This window comes from Megalobrama amblycephala, linkage group LG7 (genome assembly GCF_018812025.1).
Source record: "Megalobrama amblycephala isolate DHTTF-2021 linkage group LG7, ASM1881202v1, whole genome shotgun sequence".
NCBI lineage: Eukaryota > Metazoa > Chordata > Actinopteri > Cypriniformes > Xenocyprididae > Megalobrama > Megalobrama amblycephala.
The window spans coordinates 18,162,573-18,177,932 of record NC_063050.1 but is presented as its reverse complement, the minus strand read 5'-3'; the positions used below and the strand labels follow the sequence as shown (position 1 = coordinate 18,177,932).

General features: G+C 34.0%; 1 protein-coding gene across 4 annotated transcripts in view; it reads right to left on the bottom strand.

The window, feature by feature from the left end:
- The window catches only part of gstcd (glutathione S-transferase, C-terminal domain containing), a 60,056-nt gene that overhangs the window by 18,764 nt on the left and 25,932 nt on the right, over positions 1-15,360 (bottom strand). For all 4 annotated transcript variants that reach the window (XM_048196279.1, XM_048196282.1, XM_048196281.1 and 1 more), the window contains exons 6-8: positions 3,198-3,313; positions 2,858-2,902; positions 2,310-2,438 (exon numbers count right to left, since the gene is read on the bottom strand). In XM_048196279.1, the coding sequence (XP_048052236.1) occupies positions 2,310-2,438; positions 2,858-2,902; positions 3,198-3,313 (290 nt within the window). The remainder of the gene's footprint in view (positions 1-2,309; positions 2,439-2,857; positions 2,903-3,197; positions 3,314-15,360) is intronic.

Sequence of the window (15,360 nt, the reverse complement as noted above, 5' to 3'; positions counted from 1 at the left end):
AAAGCTTGGAAGAGCCAGGATATTTGTAAACATCTCCAATTGTATTCGTCTGAATGAAGATAATCATATACACCTAGGATGGCTTGAGGGTGAGTAAATCGTGGGATAATTTTTTTGGGTGAACTATCCCTTTAACACTCTTTAACATCTAAAGACTTTTATGATGCTTCCTAAGTTTTTAAATAAAATCATTCTAATTTACACCAATTCACCAATTAATCATTTAGACTGATTCATAACAACCTCAATGTAATTATTCATTTCCAAGCCTGTACATCACAATTTTAAAATGTCCCTGATATTTTCAAGTTTTTGGGACAAGACAGGACATGACTCTGATGAGACAAATCTCTGTCCATTGCTGCATAACGTGACAAATCGCAGATTATCATCTTATATTTAACAATATACATGATTTGTAACGTGATCAACAAAATGTCCTATCGCTTGTCACAGGTGCTAAAAAAGAGCCAGATTTTCATGAAAGAGAAAGCTTTTATCACTTACTGCTGAGTTGCTGCAATGTGAGCGGAGGAATATTCCACCCCCTCATGGAAGTCTGGAGGAAAAAATATTTCTAGATAAACCTAGAATGTTACATTTTACTTTTTTTTTTGTTGACTGTTTGATATGAATCTCGTTAACATTCTTATTTTTAATTATTGTGCTAGGTGCTCAAAAAATTCTACATAGATACAGGTATTAGTTTTGGAAACCAGTGAAGGTCTGATAAAGACCCTTTGTGTCGGAAGCAAATAATCCCCCCACACACCGGGGCAGCGTGTGAAGCTCAATACTGCAGCTGCAGCTCTCTGTGGATATGAGGCCAGAGGATGCAGGTCTCTAGCAGAACCAAACATCTCATTACTGCCAGAAGCAAATACAAGAACTGCAAAAAGTACATACTTCCTCATTTATCATAGAGACAACACTGCCCCTCAAAGATTACACAGCAAAAAACAAAAAAACAAAAAACGTTTTATGCAGTATTTAATCAGCATTTTTATCTCCTTTTCTAGTAAAAAATACCTAAACATTCTTAAAATGCAAAATTGTGTAAGATAAGACTTGCGTTTGAATTTGAATTAAGTTTTTTTTTCCCTTCACCACATTAGCAAACTGTAACAAAAAATTGCAAGGATTTTGCTCAAAACAAGCCAAAACAATTTGCCAATGCTGTACGAAAAATAAATATTTCAGTAAAAAAAAAAAAAAAAAAAAAAAAAAAATATATATAATAATAATAATAATAATAATAATATATATATATATATATATATATATATATATATATATATATATATATATATATATATATATATATATATATATATAAAAAAAAAAAAGTAGATTTTTGTCTCCCTCAAATATGGTCAGGGAGTGCTTTTAACAAAGATACAATTCAACTAGATTCTATAAAAGAAATTTGCTGTCTAATTTGTAATTATGTTTGTGGTTACAATATTTGACCAAATGAAAAATAAGAGAACACAAAACAAATGTGTGCAAATGACTATTTAGAAACAATATCATCTTTCCACAATAAGTCTATTTGAAATTAAATGTAATCTTAATGTTTGGGTAAGTTGTCGAGGAGCCAATTTCATCACTCAAAATGTGGTAATGAGCAACCCATTCGCTTTTGAAATGAAATAAAGGACAAAGTGAGGGTAACTGCATAATGAATATGGATGGCAGAGAGAATCAAACAAGCTGCAACTACAGAGTACCAGAATCCATCCTTTTAAACAGGCTTTGCAATGCAAATGAAGAGATATCTATACCTTCTGGATAAAAATGTATATTCTTCATGTGAAATTACTGAAACTGCTCGTAGCAAGAACAAGCACTGAAAGCAAACATTAACAAAAGCAATTATCGATGAATGGATGCAGTGGGATCCAAATATCTGAGACCACACTGAAATCTATCTAATGTAAAAGTAGAATTAAAGAAAAATGATGAAAAATTTAAAACCAAGATACACAATGAAATATTCAACCCTCATGTACTATTTGGCATCTCAGAGACTCCAATGCTATATTAATCTTATGGTAACTGATTATAAACCTAAACTTCAACTTCATAACAGGCTTCATACACATTACTTATGTTTGGGGTATCAGAAACCTAGAATGATGAATTGCCATCTACTGTGAATTATTATGTGAGCCAAAGGAAGCAAAGACTTTAAAGGGATATTAATATGCACCGCAAACAACAATCTCTCTAAATACATCTTTCCAAGAGAAATCTCTCTTACACTTCACAAATAGCATGTGTGTTTAATACGGTTAGACGGTTCTCACCCCGATGTTGAAGTTTCCGGTGAAGTAGTCGAGGTTCGCCTGGATGAAGCCAATGTTTGTCAATCCAAGCTGGGCACTTCGATGTCTGGCCCTGACCAGAGACTCCTCTTTATTTTCAATGAGAATAACCTGATCGATTACAAAAATGGGATATTTCACCATACTGCATATTATATCTCTTACAACTCACTGGTTCATTGCCAAATTGCTCATTGATTCATCTCAAATTGCTCTTTGAAAAGCCATTTTATCAAAAGGAGAGAATACGAAGTACATCTTTTAATGACTACCTAATAATCCACTGAACCATAAAATAAGTATTAGCATTCAAAGAGTATTCTTGTACTGATTTGATTTTCCTGTCCGCACTGGTTAAAGTACAATTTTCCCAACAAGGGCTTAGAGAGAAAAAACAACAACAGTGTGGAATCAGTTTATTTTTCCAGTGTCTACAAATGAGCTCACCTGGGAGGAAGGCAGATTTAGTTTCTTTACTTTGATTCTGTTAACTTGAACTTGCAACACTTGAACAAATCAGAAAGTCTTACCTGACATTTAGGAAGTGTGTACGCCAAAACAATCCCAACGTGCCCCTGAGAACACAAACAAAGAAAAAGCTGCTAAAAAACTTGGAGAAACAGACCTCAAAGAGCTCATCAGATCAAAGTCTGCTCACGAGAACACAGGCGCCCATCAGAATATTGACCTGTTGCCCAAGAGCTGTAACATCAGGGCTTATATGTATGCACAGAATAACAAGAGCACTCCCAAAGATTACATGAGGTGACAGGGGAGGAGAACAGATGCTTACTGAAACGCATACAGTGAGTTCTGTAAGAAAACAGAAACAAGTCCAATACATTTTTTAAATGTCAGAAGGTAACCTACCCCCCCGCTGCAGAAATCCACCATGGTGTGCCCTGGGTGGGCCAGCTCCGTCACCATGGCAACCAGGTTGTTGAGCTGTTGTTGTTTGCGCACAGCGCGGGCGTCTGACATCTTACCTTTGGAGAAAAGTGAACGTTAACACCGAGATAGCCAACAGCAACACATCGCAAGACGATTCTTAACCAAAGCCAAAAAAGAAAATGTGTGTCCAAGTTACAAATATTACATGATACAGTAGAAAAGTGAAAATGTAAAGTCAAGCAGGTCATTAACGCAAACTAAACTCAGATCGGAATCAGTCCATCAGCTTGAATGGGTTTATTTGGCAAATGACTAATTAATTTCATCAAAACTAAATAAGTAAAATAAAAATAAAATAAAATAAAATAACAAAAAATAAATAAATAAATAAATAAATAAATAAATAAATAATAATAATAATAATAATAATAATAATAATAATAATAATAATAATAATAATATGTATAAATAACAGATAGACCAAAACAAACAAATATTGGTTTAAGTTCAAATTACTTTAGTTTATTATAGTTTATTATAGCACAGCTATGTAGGAAATCAGCAGCATAAATAATATTAAATTAAATAATAATATAAAATTAAATTTAAAATAAATAAAATTAAATAAAATTAAATAAATAAATTTAAATTAAATCATTTTTAAAAAAGTAAAATAAAATAAAATTACATAAAATTAAAATAAATTAAAATAAAATAAAATAAAATGACAAAATTAAATACAATTAAATTAAATAAATAAAAATAAAAATAAATTAAATTAAAATAAAGGTTTAATTTAAGAGAAGGAAGAGGTGGAGTAATTCTAGAGACTAGCAAAGATTATATATTATATTATATTATATTATATTATATTATATTATATTACATTATATATTTTATTATATATATATATATATATATATATATATATTATATTATATTAATTTTATTTAGTGCTGTCAAATCAATTAATCACGATTAATCACATTACAAATTTGTAATATATAATATATGTTTATGTATATACTTTGGTTAGAAGACAAATTTTATGTTAGATAAGATTAAATCATGATTTATCAATTTGATAGCACTAAATAATATAATATAATATAATATAATATAATATAATATAATATAATATAATATAATATAATATAATATAATATAATATAATATAATATAATATAATATAATAAATTATAATATAATAGCGATTAATTTATTTGACAGCACAAAGCCATGGTCAAGAAATAAAAGATTTTGAAATAAATTATCATTATTAATACCATAAATTTGGGCAATATTCTGTTGTAACATGCATGAAGTCACATGACATGCATATAAAGTGTTAGGGTATAATAACTAATATGGCATAAGGTATAATAAAAACTTTTAATACATCATGTGTGGTTGTCTAGTGATGAGAAGAATTCTTTGCAATCTGTTTGGTATGTCATTCGCTTGGCTCCACACAATTCACATCCGTCTCTGAACATCAGTATATAAACAAGCTGATGAATACCTAAAAATGGCATTCGGTACATTTAGCATTCTTACAGTTCACAAATTGAAAAGAGGACAGCCAAGCACCACTTTCAGCTGTGATTAAACGGATGGAATTATTTCAACGGCTGAGTGTGAAATGTTAAAAGTGGGAATGCTCTCAAAAATACATTTTTTACACCTTTTTTTCCCCTAGCCACTCAAGTCATCTCAAACTTTAATTGGAGTTGAAGGCTGTTTTCACATAGCCACACTCTCTGCCACGGGGAATAAATTTGCAGCAGACTTCCTGTTTTGAGCGGAGTGCTCAAGCTGTGTTGAAGAAACACCATCAATGTAATATAAATCACAGACGTGTCTGTCGTGCACTGCTGCGCTTATTTTATGCACAACTCTCTGATGAGAGCGGAAGTACTACCTGGAGCTAAATAGGAAACAAAACCACTAAACAGCCCAACAAAGCTTTGTACCGTTTTGTTTATCATGTGTAATCAACACCTGATAATTAATGTCTATGATTCTGGCAGGCAACAAAAGAATCAATCAGGCTCAGGTGAGGAAGAAAAGAAAAACATGCAGATTCTTTAGCAAAGAACGCCTGTGGAATTTGCATGTGTTGTCTTTCTCTAACAGGATTCAAATGGCAGGAGCGCTATCAGAGTGGAGCAGATATGTGGAATGCAGTGAAGATGTAACTCATTAACCGAGAACACATTTGCAGAGCGTCTCTCAGAGACATAAATCCAGAGGAATGTCGGCATGCTGTCAAATAAGGATCTCTCCTACATCAAGAGAATCAAATCCTTCTGAAAACCTGCAATCCTTCCAATGAACAATGAGGTTTTGATTTTTACCATAGATGTTAACGGATTAAAATTCTAAAATGAATTTATTATGATATGCTGATTATGTAATTATAAGCACATCCAAATTAGCTGATTAGCTAAAAGTCCAAAAAAAGATAATTAAGATAAGATAATTTAACATGATTGTGGCATACAAGGAAAGCATTGAATAGATATAGGCTTAAAAAGTGATAGATGCTAGTTACACTAAGTGAAGTAGTAGTGCTGTCAAAATTGCGATTAATCACATCTAACATAAAAGTTGGTGTGTGTGTGTGTGTGTGTGTCGTTCCACACCCGTAAGACCTTCGTTCATCTTCGGAACACAAATTAAGATATTTTTGATAAAATCCAATGGCTCGGTGAGGCCTCCATTGACAGCAAGATAATTATCACTTTCAATGCCCAGAAAGCTACTAAAGATGTATTTAAAACAGTTCATGTGACTACAGTGGTTCAACCTTAATGTTATGAAGTGACGAGAATACTTTTTGTGCGCCAAAAAAACTAATAACGACTTTATTCAACAATATTTAGTGATGGATGATTTTAAAACACTGCTTCATGAAGCTTCAAAGCTTTACAAATCTTTTGTCTTGAACCAGTGGTTCGGAGAGTGTATCAAACTGCCAAAGTCACGTTTCAGTAAACGAGGCTTCTTTACGTCATACGTTTTTCGAAATTTCAATGGTTCACTACTGGGGGGCGTGACTTTGGCAGTTCGATACACGCTCTGAACCACTGATTCAAAACAAAAGATTTGTAAAGCTTCATGAAGCAGTGTTTTGAAATCATCCATCACTAGATATTGTTGAATAAAAGTCGTTATTTGTTTTTTTGGCACACAAAAAGTATTCTTGTCGCTTCATATCATTAAGGTTGAACCACTGTAGTCACATGAACTGTTTTAAATATGTCTTTAGTAGCTTTTTGGGCATTGAAAGTGTAAATTAACTTGCTGTCAATGGAGGCCTCACTGAGCCATCGGATTTCATCAAAAATATCTTAGTTTGTGTTCTGAAGATGAACGAAGTTCTTACGGGTGTGGAACGATATGAGGGCGAGTAATTAATGACAGAAAATTAATTTGAACTAATACTTTAACAGCACTAGTAAATAGTAACAAAAGTACTTTCTTTGTACTAAGTGAAAATGCTATTTACACTAAAGCTGTTTTCCAATTCGGAGGCTTCATCCTTCGAAGGCCGCAAAGGTTGAACCGAGTGTTGTTAAATGGGACAGTCTACCCTACAGAGGATTGCTCTTGTCGCCTAGCAACTGTGACAGTGGCCGTTGATGAGCGGCAGATACGTTTATACCAGACTTTTATGAAAGTATAATATTGAATATATCTGAAAACAAAACAGGGCTCACAACTTTTCTAAATAATGCTCACCTTGGTGCATTTATGTACATTATAAAGAGTGTAAACTATATAAACTCTTAAGATATAAGTCAACATTTGAACTTCTTTAAAGGGTTTTTTAAATTGTATTTTTACATTTGTATCATGGCCTAAAATTAACACTCATCAAGTGCCAAATCCGAGTAAAAATCGGTGTTGGCGAGTATATGAAACTGTGTCAGTTGCCAAATGGCCGATGATATTTTTATGAATTCTAACAATGCAATGATGTGAGAACATGAACGTGAACGACGCTCTGTACAGTTGACGGTCAGTGCTGCATCATCATGAAAGTTTAAGCCTTTCCACTGTAAATATTCAAGCGCTAGAACACGTGAAAGGGAATTTGTTATTCACACGCTATGTAGGAAGTTCAACATCCGAAACATCCAAAGCGTGTGCTCTGAAAGCTCTGACAGTGCGCAAATACTAAGTTGAACATAAACAAATATACCATACCTACCACATGGAGAGGTCACCAAAAAGTGACTGGTAATACTATTGAAACAACTCTCAATATGCTGAATGGTCAAGCTCACAAAAAGTGTTTTCGGCAGATGATTCTGGTGCTGAGACCTTCATAGAATGTGATATATTGATCAGGCAGAGTTTTTAATTTACCTAGGATAGCCAGGTTGGGTCCAAAACACCATGCAGTCCTTTGAGACAAGCAGAGATGGTGATAGTGGAGACACAGATGATTGAGACGTGCCATTTGTTGGGAAGAGAAAAGATGAAACAAATAAGAAAACATCATGAGGTCCGATCAGGGCTGTACTGATACAATCACGTATCAATATTGCAATTCTTTTTCTCATGATATTGCTTTTTTCACAATACTTCAGTTTAGATCCTTGTTTATACGCCCTTTCATATGATTTCCCACAGTTCAATTAATGAAGAAACAGGTTGCTTTAATAAACTGACATTTCTCCATATGGTCACCTGTGAGACACAATGACATACCATCCTAACCATCCTACCATCCTATCACAAACAATATCATCCACGCATAGTGATGCACTGAACTTTACATTTATTGGAATAGAGATGGTTATAGATCCTACCTTACAATCCAATGCTGGTTTAAGAGACCTGCTTCTCCATTAACTGAACTACAGGTGCTGGTCATATAATTAGAATATCGTGAAAAAGTTCATTTTTTTATTGTAAATTATTTAAAAAAATGAAACTTTCATTTATGCTAGATTCCCTACATGTAAAGTAAAACATTTCAAAAGTTTTTTTTTTTTATTTTTTATTTGTTGATTAGAGCGTACAGCTAATGAAAGTCCAAAATCCAGTATCTCAAACTATTAGAATATTTACATTTGAGTTTCATTAAATGACCATCCCTACAGTATAAATTCCGGATATCTCTTGTTCTTTGAAACCACACTAATGGGGAAGACTGCTGACTTGGCAATGGTCCAGGAGACAATCACTGACACTCTCCACAAAGAGAGCAAGTCACAGATGGTCATTACTGAATGTGATGGCTGCTTACAGAGTGATGTATCAAAGCATATTAAATGCAAAGTTGACTAGAAGGAAGAAATTTGGTAGGCAAAAGTGCACAAGCAACAGGGATGACCGCAAGCTTGAGAATACTGTCAAGTAAAGCTGATTCAAACACTTGGGAGAGCTTCACAATGAGTAGAATGAAGCCGGAGTCAGCGCATCAAGAGTCACCACACTCAGACATCTTCAGGAAAAAGACTACCAAGCCACTTCTGAAACAGAAACAACGTCAGAAGCATCTTACCTGGGCTAAGGAGAAAAAGATCTGGACAGTGAACAGTGGTCGAAAGTCCTCTTTTCAGATAAAAGTAAATTTTGCATTTCATGTTGAAATCATGGTCCCAGAGTCTGAAGGAAGACTGGAGAGGCACAGAATCCAAGCTGCTTGAAGTCTAGTGGAAAAATTTCTGAAGTCAGTAATGATTTGGGGGGCCGTGACGTCTGCTGGTGTTGGTCCATTGTGTTTTATCAAGTGCAAAGTCAATGCAGCCATCTTCCAGGAGATTTTGGAGCACTTTATGCTTCCATCTGCTGACAAGCTTTATGGAGATGCTGATTTCCTTTTCCAGCAGGACTTTAGCACCTGCCCACAGTGCAAAAACCACTTCCAAGTGGTTTGCTGACCATGATATTACTGTGTTTTATTGGCCAACCAACATGCCTAACCCCTGAATCTATGGGATATTTTCAAGAGAAAGATGAGAAACAGTCGATCCAACAATATACAGATGATCTGAAGGCTCAATAGTGCCTCAGCAGTGCCACAGGCTGATCACTTCCATGCCACACTTCACTGATGCTGTAATGTGTGCTAGGAGCAAGTCATTTGCTGTAATATGTGCTGCCGACCAAGTATTGAGTGCACAAATGAACATACTTTAAAGAACTTGAACTTTTCTGTTTTGAAAATCCATTTTTTGATTGATCTTAGGAAATATTCTAATATTTTGAGATACTGGATTTTGGACTTTCATGAGCTGTACGCTCTAATCATCAAAATTAAAAAAAAAAAAAAAACTTTTGAAATGTTTTACTTTACATGTAGGGAATATAGAATATATGAAAGTTTCATTTTTAAAAATAATTTACAATAAAAAAAAAATGAACTTTTTCACGATATTCTAATTATATGACCAGCACCTGTATACACACTCTTAAAAAAAAAAAAAAAAAAGGTTCCAAAACATTTTATTTTCCACAGTGATGGCATGTAGAGGAACCATTTTTGATTCCACAAAGAACCTTTCAGTGATCAGTTCTTAAAAGAACCGTTTTTTCCTTAGTGTGAAGTACATTTTATTAATCTGAAGAACTTTTTTTCCACTGTGAAGAACCTCTTGCGCAATGGAAAGATTTCATGGATATTAAATGTTATTCAGGAAAAGCTAGATGCCAATAAAGTGTCTTTATTTTTAAGTGTAGGAGATAATATAATAGGAAAACATAAATAAAATCTGAGTGCATCAATGCAACACCGTGAGATAAATTATTACACTTAGACTACCGTTAAAAAGTTTGGCTTCATGTTTTTGAAAGAAATGTCTCTTTCTCACCAAGGTATCAAAAATACAGTACAACTGTGAAATATTATGGCAATTTAAAATAACTGTTTTCTATTTGAATACATTTTAAAATGTTTTCCTGTGATCAAAGCTGAATTTTCAGCATCATCAGTGTCACATGATCCTTCAGAAATCACTCTAATATGATAATTTGCTGCTCAAGAAACATTTCTGATTATTTTCGATGTTGAAAACAGTTGTGCTGCTTAATATTTTTGTGGAATTTAAGGATTTTAAGGATTTTTTGAAAGTTCAAAAGAACAGAATTTATTTGAAATATAAACCTTTGTAACAATATAAATGTCTTTACTGGCATTTTTTTTTTTTATCAATTTAATGTATCTTTGCTGTATAAAAGTATTAATTTCTTTCTATAAAAAAAAAAAAAAAATCCTCCTGACAAACTTTTGAACAGTAGTGTATATCAATATGCGATTCAGCAAATTACTGGAACGTGAAATGTTCCCACTGAACTAGCTTTAGGACAGAATGGAGGACAAGAAAATGAAAAACAGGGACTCTCTTTTCATCATAACTCGGCTTACAAAAGGCTCATAACGTCCCAGCAATAGGCTTCCAACAAGTAAACCAAGAGGAGAATATTTTCCAGCAATCCAGACCTCAATTTCCTTCCTTTCTGCTGCAAAGTGTAAGCAGGGGAGGGAGAACTTTTACGGTAGACACAAAAGCAGAAGAAAACAGGCCTCTCGAGTAGCATGTTCAAGTGGCTACATCTGTGTTTGCGAGATGAGGAGGCCTGAATGAAGGTATTTAAGCAAGAATTATTCAGGAGGACATCCTCAAGGTTGTTTTTCTGCTAACTATTCACAGTCACAGCTTCATTGAGCAGTCGGGAGCAAGAACAAAATACTTAAGAGAGCGTACAGATAAAAGGCCAAAATCTGTGACTTCAAACCACTTGGAAAGGATAAAAAAAACATTTGTGATCATGACCTGTAAACATGCTGCCCACCATTATTTTCCACAGTTAACTTTCATAAACTGAAAAGCAAGCGCCTTATTGGTAGGCCACACGTATATCTCAAAGTATATTACAACTTCAAATCATTTGTGCTGCTGTAGCACTTTTTTGTAAAAGTATTTTTTTCACTTTTTAATATGGTGTTTGTTAATACTGTAACATAAAAATGTGAGAAAAAAAACCACACAAATGAGGGAGTATATTCAGGAAACAACAACAACAACAACCTAAAAGCATTAAATAATTGTGTTAAAATAAGCAACATTTAGCTTACATTCTGGCTTCTCTGTCTATACAAATCCAATAAAAGCAAACGTGTCACTTTCTTTGCTTCAATACATAGATTTGTACTTTCTCAAGAAACTGAGCCAAACCTCAAAAACTTATGCTCATTTTCCTCATTTAAGAAATACATGTTTGGTTCTTGTTTTGGATACTGTGTAGTGGTACAAAACACAGTGAAATATGAGCTCAAGATGGAATGCTGCAAGACGGAAAAATTACAGAGCCAGGCAGAGGTTAGAAACAGGTCAAATTTGTATTAATTGTTTTTTTGACAGCTAAACTTCATAGCTAAAAAAAAAATCCACTTCTACTTCCCAAATACTGACACATTCAGGTCAAACTTGTACAAAGGTTAATTCTCAAAGTAAGCAAGCAAGAGTTTGAAACCGTATTTGCATTATCCAGCGTGTATGCGAGACGTTTCAGACAGACATCATGACGAGGCTCAATGTTATATAAACCACACAAACCTGTACAAAAAGTACTGTGGTGTTACTGTGTTTCACTGTTATACTGTCCAAATGTTTGAGATTAGACTTTTTTTTTTTTTTTTGAAAGAAAATGATACTTTACTTCAGCAAGGATGCTTTAAAATTATTAAAAATTAATTAAAGAGCTCTGAAAAAAGACACTGTATTGTGATTTCCACAGTTTGAGGTCAGTACGATTTTCTCTTTTAAGAAATTAATACTTTTATTCAGTAATAATGCATTAAATTGATTAAAAGTGACAGTAAAGGCATTTATAATGTCACAAAAGATTTCTGTTTCAAATAAATGTTATTTTTATATTCATCAAAGGATCATTTTACTTAGTTTTACTTAGTACTTAAATGTATAATTATACTGTAACACAGACACCTTAAAATAGAGGGTTACACATTATTTTAAGGTATCATTGTTACAGTGTAATTATACATTTACGTACAGAGTAATATTAATTAACAACATGTATTTACATATAGGGTTAGGGTAGGATAAGGGTTTGGTTGAGGGTTAGTTGCATGTAATTATGCATAATTTACTGTTATTACTATGGTAAGTACATGTAACATATGCAACAAGGACACTGTAAAATAAAGTGTTACCAAATAGAGTAACCAAAAATATTTAACAGCACAAAAATTTTCAACATAACATTGATTATAATCAGAAATGTTTCTTGAGCATCAAATCACCATATCAGAATGATTTCTGAAGGATCATGTGACACTGAAATTTCAGCTTTGATCACAGGAATAAATACATTTTAAAAATGTGTCAAAATAGAAATCAGTTATTTTAAATTGTAATAATATTTCATAATATTACCGTGTTTTTGATCAAATAAATGCAGCCTTAATAAGCATACGAGACTTTTTGTAGAACAAGTCCAAAAAACATATGTATTATTTATCCTTGTAATGTGTTTTTTTTTTTTTTTTCATGAATTACAAAATGTCTGTGTGATGCTTTGGTGTTAATATAGCTAAATGATTATTAAATCTATCATGGCTTTTATATGATATTCCAAGCAACTTTAAAAGAAATACCATGGCACTCCCACAGTACACATTTAAAGCAAAAGGTTTTGTCACAATATTCGAATAAAAAGAGAGCAAAACAAAGTATATTATCAGCAACCAATTCAAACAATTCAACAAGTCAACCCAGAAAAAAGGGAAAATATGATACAAAAATGAGCATTAGTTATTGAATGCTTATGCAGCCTGAGGGTCATTTTCCACAAATGCAAAGACATTTTCAACTGAACCATCTAACGGCCTTTTAACGACCTCTTTGTGATTTCAAAGAGAACATACACATAAAGTATGACAGGAAGGCTGTTTTCTGACAAACTAAAAGTCTGCGCCTCCACGATTACATTGTTCAGAGGAAACTAGAAGAGATGCGGCACAGCCAGCCCTGAGCTCTCGTTTGGAGACAAGCACATTTGCTGAGAGAGAAAAACAACAGCTGTATTGCGTCCATAATAAAGGATGAGCGGTGGCGCTAGTGCGGCCCATCTGGCTGAGCTCACGTTCCCAGGGAGCCCATGCGGATTGTGTGGGAAGGCTGTGGGGGAAGTTTACAGCAGCCAACGGAAGCTTCTATGAAGTGACTCTGAGGTTAACCAATATAGGGAAACTCATTAGTAAAGATGGCAGCTTGATTAGTGCAACCCGTTATTGACTTGTGAGTTTTTGTGGAAGGGCAATGAAATAAAAAGGGGTAATAAATGAATACAGAGCCTTGCTGTTCATTCTCACAGTGACAACTAGCAATTACAATTAATATGTATTCTGCACACGTACAGCACTGGGCGAGGTGTCTGCTTTTGTTTTCCATCCAAAACACTTCAGATCGTCCCCCACTGGAACCGCCACGGGTCAGTCTGTCCTCACAGGGGCACAGAATTTACACAAAAACCAGAGCAATAAAACAGACAGAGGGTAACCTGCATGAAAAGCCCAAAGGATAAGTGATCCAAGTTTTGTCCTGCTGAGCAAATCTATTCAAAACTCTCTTCTCGCTCTATATGCTGAAGATCTCTTATCAGTCATCCATCAAGCAATGCTCTGTGCCTCGGACGACAATATCTCAGAGATCACAATGTAAACAGGATTGATGCCTGTGAAGAGCCTTTGTTGAAACTTGAGTTCCAGAACATTCTTAAAGCTCTCAGACAAAGTAAGATGGACCCAATTGTCCCTAAAACAACCAATGTTTTATACTAACAGTGATCTCTTTAAATTAGTTACTAAATAAGGTAAGAGATTAAGATGAAAACTAAAATATTTATAAAATAAGTTCTAAAATATTTTAACAGGTGGAAATTGCTATTTTTGAGTGAGTAAGTGAATGAATGAATGAATGAATGATTGAATGAGTGAGTGAGTGAATGAATGAATGAATAATTGAAAGTGAGTGAGTGAGTGAGTGAGTGAGTGAGTGAGTGAGTGAGTGAGTGAGTGAGCGAATGAATAACTGAATGAGTGAGTGAGTGAGTGAGTGAGTGAGTGATTGAATGAATAATTGAATGAGTGAGTGAAAGAGAATAAATGAATAACTGAGTGAGTGAGTGAGTGAGTGAGTGAATGAATTGAATGAGTGAGTTAATGAAAAATTGAATGAGCGGGTGAGAGTGAATGAATGAATAATTAAATGAATGAGTGAGTATGTGAGTGAGTGAATGAATGAATTGAATGAGAGTGAAAAATTGAGTGGGTGAGAGAGTGAATGAATGAATAATTGAATGAATGAGTGAGTGTGTGAGTGAATGAATAAATGAATGAGTGAGTGAGCGAGCGAGAGTGAATTAATGAATAATTGTGATGAATGAGTGAGGGAATGAGTGAGTGTGTGTGTGTGTGTGTGTGTGTGTGAATGAAAAAATGAGTGAGAGTAACTGAATGAATGAGTGAGGGAATGAATAAATTGAATGAGTGAGTGAGTGAGTGAGTGAATGAATGATTGAATGAATGAATGAGAGTGAATGAATAATTGAATGAGTGACTGAGAGTGAATGAATGAATGATTTAATGAATGAGTGAATAATTGAATGAGTGTGTGTGTGTGTGTGTGTGTGTGTGTGTGTGTGTGTGTGTGTGAGAGAGAGAGAGAGAGAGAGAGAGAGTGAATGAGTGAGTGAGTGTGTGAGTGAATGAATGAATAACTGAATGAGTGAGTGAGGGAATGAATTAATAACAGAATGAGTGAGTGAATAATTGAATGAATGAGTGAGGGAATGAATGAATGAGTGAGTGAGTGAGTGAGTGAGTGAATGAATGAGTGTGTGAGTGAATGAATGAATGAATAACTGAATGAGTGAGTGAGGGAATTAATTAATAATTGAATAAGTGAGTGAATAATTGAATGAATGAGTGAGGGAATGAATGAGTGAGTGAGTGAATGAATGAATGAGTGTGTGAGTGAATGAATGAATAACTGAATGAGTGAGGGAGGGAATGAATTAATAATTGAATGAGTGAGTGAGTGAGTGAATGAATGAATGAGTGACTGAGTGAGTGAATAACTGAATGAATGAGTGAGGAAATGAG